Source organism: Octodon degus, unplaced genomic scaffold, assembly GCF_000260255.1.
Source record: "Octodon degus isolate 3935 unplaced genomic scaffold, OctDeg1.0 scaffold00031, whole genome shotgun sequence".
Classification (NCBI taxonomy): domain Eukaryota; kingdom Metazoa; phylum Chordata; class Mammalia; order Rodentia; family Octodontidae; genus Octodon; species Octodon degus.
The window spans coordinates 1764996-1770519 of NW_004524607.1; the positions used below are offsets into that span (position 1 = coordinate 1764996).

General features: G+C 39.5%; 1 protein-coding gene across 1 annotated transcript in view; it reads right to left on the reverse strand.

Moving 5' to 3' along the window:
- Positions 1-5524, reverse strand: part of Hecw1 (HECT, C2 and WW domain containing E3 ubiquitin protein ligase 1) — a 372273-nt gene that overhangs the window by 244094 nt on the left and 122655 nt on the right. The window contains exon 4 of the mRNA XM_004629654.3: positions 4448-4542. Coding sequence (XP_004629711.1) covers positions 4448-4542 — 95 coding nt within the window. The remainder of the gene's footprint in view (positions 1-4447; positions 4543-5524) is intronic.

Here is a 5524-nt window from a genome sequence, read left to right on the forward strand (position 1 = left end):
ATGTTTTTAAATTGCCATAAAAATAAACTGTTTCTATATTTAAAAAATACTAAAATTGAAGGCCTTTCCTCATTTTATTTACTAACTCATTTTCCTTTGCTTATAGTAGAGTTACTGACTCTTAAATATTTGAGAAAAATTATTATTTCTAATCGTTTAAATCAATTCAGGCTATTTATAAGTTATGTTAATTTTTTTCTAATACTGAGTCTTCATTTTATTTCTTTTTCTTACCTGAAGCCTGGCTTGCACTTCCAAAATAGTGTTAAGTGATAGAGGTGCAGTGGTGTGTCTGTGCTGTTCCTAACTTTAATGAAACCATACTTCGTGCTTCTCCAGAAACTGATACTGGTATTTACCTTTAGCTATATCCAAATATGTAAGTCAAGTTAAGGAAGCAATTCACATTTAATGATAGTTACACATTTAATAACATGAACTTGTACTTTTCAGATGTCTGTATTTCTTTTTCTATCTCTGCTCTAGAAAGTTTGAATCATTTCAGATGTTTCTGTTTCTGTCATTTTGAAAGACTTCACCTATGTATTCATCCATTTGTTTGGCTTTAGGGAAAATAAATATTTTTATTTGTCTATTTTGTGCCAACCTCCTTACCTCTAATTTCTAAGAAGTCTATATTTAGACCCAGCTGTAGGGAAAGAGTGAAGAAGCTTTCGCTTTGAGAGGGCTTCATTTAATTTTAAAGTTCTCTTGTATCAGGGTCATTGGATAAATTCATGTCAAAATTTATGATGATGGTCAGGTAAATATATCCATCTGGAAATGTTTAAGATTTCTAAGTTGGGGTCTTTTATTCAGGTATTTGCTCCTCATCTTATTCACTAAGAACATTTTTGTCTTTCATACCACTGTCAAAGACAATAGTGTTTTCTCCAATAGTGACATAGGTAGACTTTGAACAAAGTCTTAGGACAGGTAAAAAGCCTATCAAATTGACTCTGTACACCAGCAAAGAGTGACACTTGTGTTTCTGATGACAGAGGGACAAAGAATCCTGTTCAGAACCTATTCAATACCTTGGATTCATTCCCTAGGAATATGCATAAACACATTCATATAACACCAGGATTTCATAGATAGCTCAACAGAAGACCTTGGCTCTTTAAAAAAATCAAGTTTCCATTAATAATTTGTTTTAAATTATTGTCTAGTGTGGTTTCAGTGGAAAATTCAACTTGAGGACGTGTAGCATTAGAGATTGGTGCTTTGCTCAATCTCTCTGCCATGGGATTTTTTTTTACCATCACAGGGTGGCAGTGTATGGAGGAGGACCACCTGAGTAGCTCTCCTTGAAAGAATAGCAACTGCCTCCATTTTGACTGAGCCCGACCCTATTTCCTTGTATTGACATGTACAGAGCTGGCTAGGACTTCTGTTTATCCTTTCAGTTGGCTTTAAGCAATGTGTATTGCTCTAGCTGAGGTGCTGGTGATAGTCTTTGAAGGTTACATTCGTGTTTCCCTGGTCACCAACACCTGCTGCTCCTTAATGTGAGCCAGATCGTGACAGGATGAAGAGCCAATGCTATGCTGCCAGCTGAGATTGAGCCTTAAGACAGAGGCTATGACTTCCTGGGCCTTGAAAGACTACATCAAAGCTGAAGCACCAGACCCCCCAAAACATGAGATATTATCTCAATAGCATAATGCAGATTACTTTCTCTGCATATCCTCTCTGCATATGGCAGAGGTAAATGTAGGCCACCCACCTAGCTCAGCTCATAGTACTCATCTACTTCCCAAAATTCTCAGTCATTTCTCCTCAAGCCACTCTTCCTCTGAATAAAACTGGGTGAGGCCCTGGGTTAGCCTCTTTGTTCCAGAAAGCTATCTTTGTGGCTGGATTTAGGGCCCCTTGGCTCCCCAATAATTATAAATATGTTTTAGTGTCTTTATTTTTGCTGTGGGTTGCATTGGGAGTGGTAGACTGGGATTAACTTGGTGTGAGTCCAATAACATATCTTTGGGATTACAAATATTAACTTCTTAGACTGAGATAAAAACCAGGAAGGGACTCCTACAGCAGTGAGCACCAAAGATCATTGTCCCTGATCACATAGATTTTAGAATTAGACCTTCACATGGTTGGTAATTAAAAAAAGAAACAAAAGTTGCCTGTGGGATGTACACTGTCAGCCCCAGTGTCCACTGATGTATACGAGAAGTCATTAAATAGGATGAGGATAAGCACAAGAGCAATATGTCAGAATATCTCAAGATGTTTGAAATGTTAGTACTAGCAACAGAAACATGCACAGAATGATAAAGATGAAATCAGAGGTGGAGTAGAATCCACACAATCTCCTAAACTTTTATGTCAAATAATAGGACCAAAGTACCTTACTTTCACTTTTTAGACATAAGGTAGCCCTTGTTTCTGGTGATGGCAGCCTCTGGAAGCATGAGCTTGCTCATCCTTAATGCAGCCTTGGAAAGCTCATTTCTTGTCTGTTCCAAGACTGTTTTTTGGGGAGCCGCTGTCTTGCCTTATTTTAAGCTCACATTGGACCTCACTGATGATGCTGGTCACACTCCACACTGCTTCAAGAGTCAAGGAAATATCTAGAGCCTCCAATAGGCTGAGTTCAGAGCATCCAAATCTCTAAGGAACTTGCTCTCAATGGCAAGTGAATTCCATGGCTGGCCCACCCCTACTCATGAAAATACACTTGCACATGTGAAGATAAGAATCCTTAAGCTAATCCGTCAGTGTCATCCATGGGAAACCCTTGCATTGATGAGGGAGAGATGTGGCTGGCAAGACAGCCTCTGGAAGTGACTTGCTATGTGGTGGGAAAGGTGAGAGCTGGATACAGAGGGCTTTTCTGCATGGGCTTCATTCCCCTTCTACTGCCTGGTTCCTTCTTTCTTTGTGTGGTATATATTTGATGCCTTCCTGATCATCTATCCAGCTCTGGTTCTCTCAATCACTCTCATGCCTCTGGCCTTAAGTACATGACATTCCAGCCTTAATGACGGACTAACATGTATCAGGACCCTTTTGACTTTGAGAGGTGTACTCTTTTGGGGGTTGTTTGTATACATGGACATGGAAGGGTGCTCAGAATTCTAAGGGTATTCTTCCAGATGTCACACTTAAACTTGTGTCCCATCTAGGAGATGAACTGACAGACAAGACATTTCCATCTACATGGGCATTGTAGGGAGACATGGCAACCATGAAGCATGCATGGCCCTCCTATCTCTCCCTACTCCTCTGTGAGTCCCCTCATAATAAACTCAGTCCTACTGGAGCCCTAAGGATGAAGAAAGCCAAGATTCAGGCTCTGATGTCTGTCTGATTAACATACTGCTTATTATGAAGACTTTCATCAGCATAGCTTCAAGACCACGTTGAGCTGCTTTGTGAGATGGAAAAATGGTATTTCTTAGTCAATGTCTTTTCTCACTCATTCATATTACCTTTCAAATGTTTTCTCCATTCTTATCTCTCTTTTTTTTTTTTTTTTTTGCATTCCAAAGATCTTCCTTTTTTACTTCTACTCACATGACCAAGTTTTCACTTTTTTTTTATTTATTTATTTTTTTTGGTGTGTGTGTGTGGGTGCTGTCTCAACCAATCCTGAGGGCTGGACTGGTGTGGCATGTGGTGCCAAGAATCGAACTTCAGACCACTAAGCTATCTCACTGGCTCCCTCTTCACTGATATTTGCTCAGCCTCTTCAGTTGGTCATTTTAAATTAATGTGAAAAGGAAACAGAACATCACTTCCAAGTAGATTGCAGCTTGCTTCATCTGGGACATTGAGAATGAGGTAAGAAGCACCTTGATAGGGTCAGGCTGCACCATTATTGAGGGAACAGTGGCATCTATTACTCTAAAGCTGAGCAGGGCAATGGAGTAAAAAGCAAAATTGTAATTTAAATCCTGGATTGCCACCTGGTTAGCTGTGCAATCTAAGGTACCTTCCTTGGGCCCTTTAGATATAGTGTCTTTATTTAAATGAAGAAAAGAAGAGAGATTCTGGTCATTCCTATGCCTACCATGTCATACTTCTATGACTTAGATCTATCTATGGCAATAAGTTCTATTCTATTATATATAAGCCTCAAAATGAAAACATAGGAAAATATAAATATTTAAAGTCAAGGAATAAGACAATGAGTTCCAAAGTAATACTGCCTGCTGTTACGGCCTCCTCTATAGAAACATGTGGCTGTCTAAGGAACTCCTGCAGCTTGGCATTTCCCTGACAAGCAAGTGGTACTTCCTTCCCAAGATGTGCTCCTCTTCACTATTTTGAAATGTCGGTTTCTATGTACTCTTAACCCATAAATCAATGTATCTTTGCATATGTGCACAGACACGCATGCAAACACATACACATATGAGCACAAACACAAAATACAAAACAGGGAAGACACATCAAGGTCCAATCTGATGAAAGAGAAAGAGCCAGGACTTACAGGAGCTGCTGAGTTTTTGACCGTGACACTGGGGGTGGTGGCTCGCAGGGCTCCACTCACTCCATGGTAGTATTTGAAGCAGATTTTAGTTTCAGCTGGAAGACAGAAGTAAAATGAGACTGAGAAGTAGGATATAGCTCAGAAAGACATCAAGGCAGAGAAGACATCTGCAGGGACAGCAGCCCATCCCTTCCCCAGCCAGCCAGGCCACACTAGACAGTGACTGTCACTATGTGGCCTCATAAGCAGGCCTGACTTCTTAAAAATATGTTACGAAAACTGTTTTGGCCTTAAGCTTTTTATGACCACCCATCTCACACCATTAGAACTTGCTGCATGCCATGACAAGTCTAGGTACATTGTCGCACACAACCACTCTTGTATAATTTCCTATTATTTAAATCATGACAACTAGTATCTTGAGAATTTTAAGGAAGGTATTGAAATATATAGGTGGGCACATTAACGAGGTGCTGATGAACAACTTCTTAGCATCACAATCTGTTTTCTTCCGACTTGTGTGGATGGTAAACAGCAATGTTGCAGCTTTGGGGATCATACCCATAGTGAATATACTTTAATGAATGCTAAGAAAATTGCAGACATTATTTTCTTAAATATTATAATCAAAGACAATTTTCCATATTTGTAAAATAAGATTGCAATCCTGAGAAACAGGACTGCAAACTGGAGATTCAAAATCCAAACTGCGTTTGGATTTCACCTCTGCTGTGCCTACAACCTGTGGAACAGTGATCCAGTCACCTAACCTCTCTGTACCGCATGTTCCTTATGTGCAAAGCAGAACCAACAATTATATTCACCAAAGAGGGTAAAAGCAAATAAAAAGAGTTCAATTCAGGGCTCAGAGATGTGGTTGGTGGTGACAATGTGGTGACTGAACACTGATGTGACTCCGTTGCTTTTTGACATTTAGTTTTGTCGAGAACATCGGCAGGCAGCCTAAATTTAGGTCATTCAGTGATGACCTGATTTTCCCAATGCACAGTTGATAGGATTCGGTTCTTAAAATTTGAAAATTTACCAGGCTGTGATTTAGTCTTTTGTATTCATTTT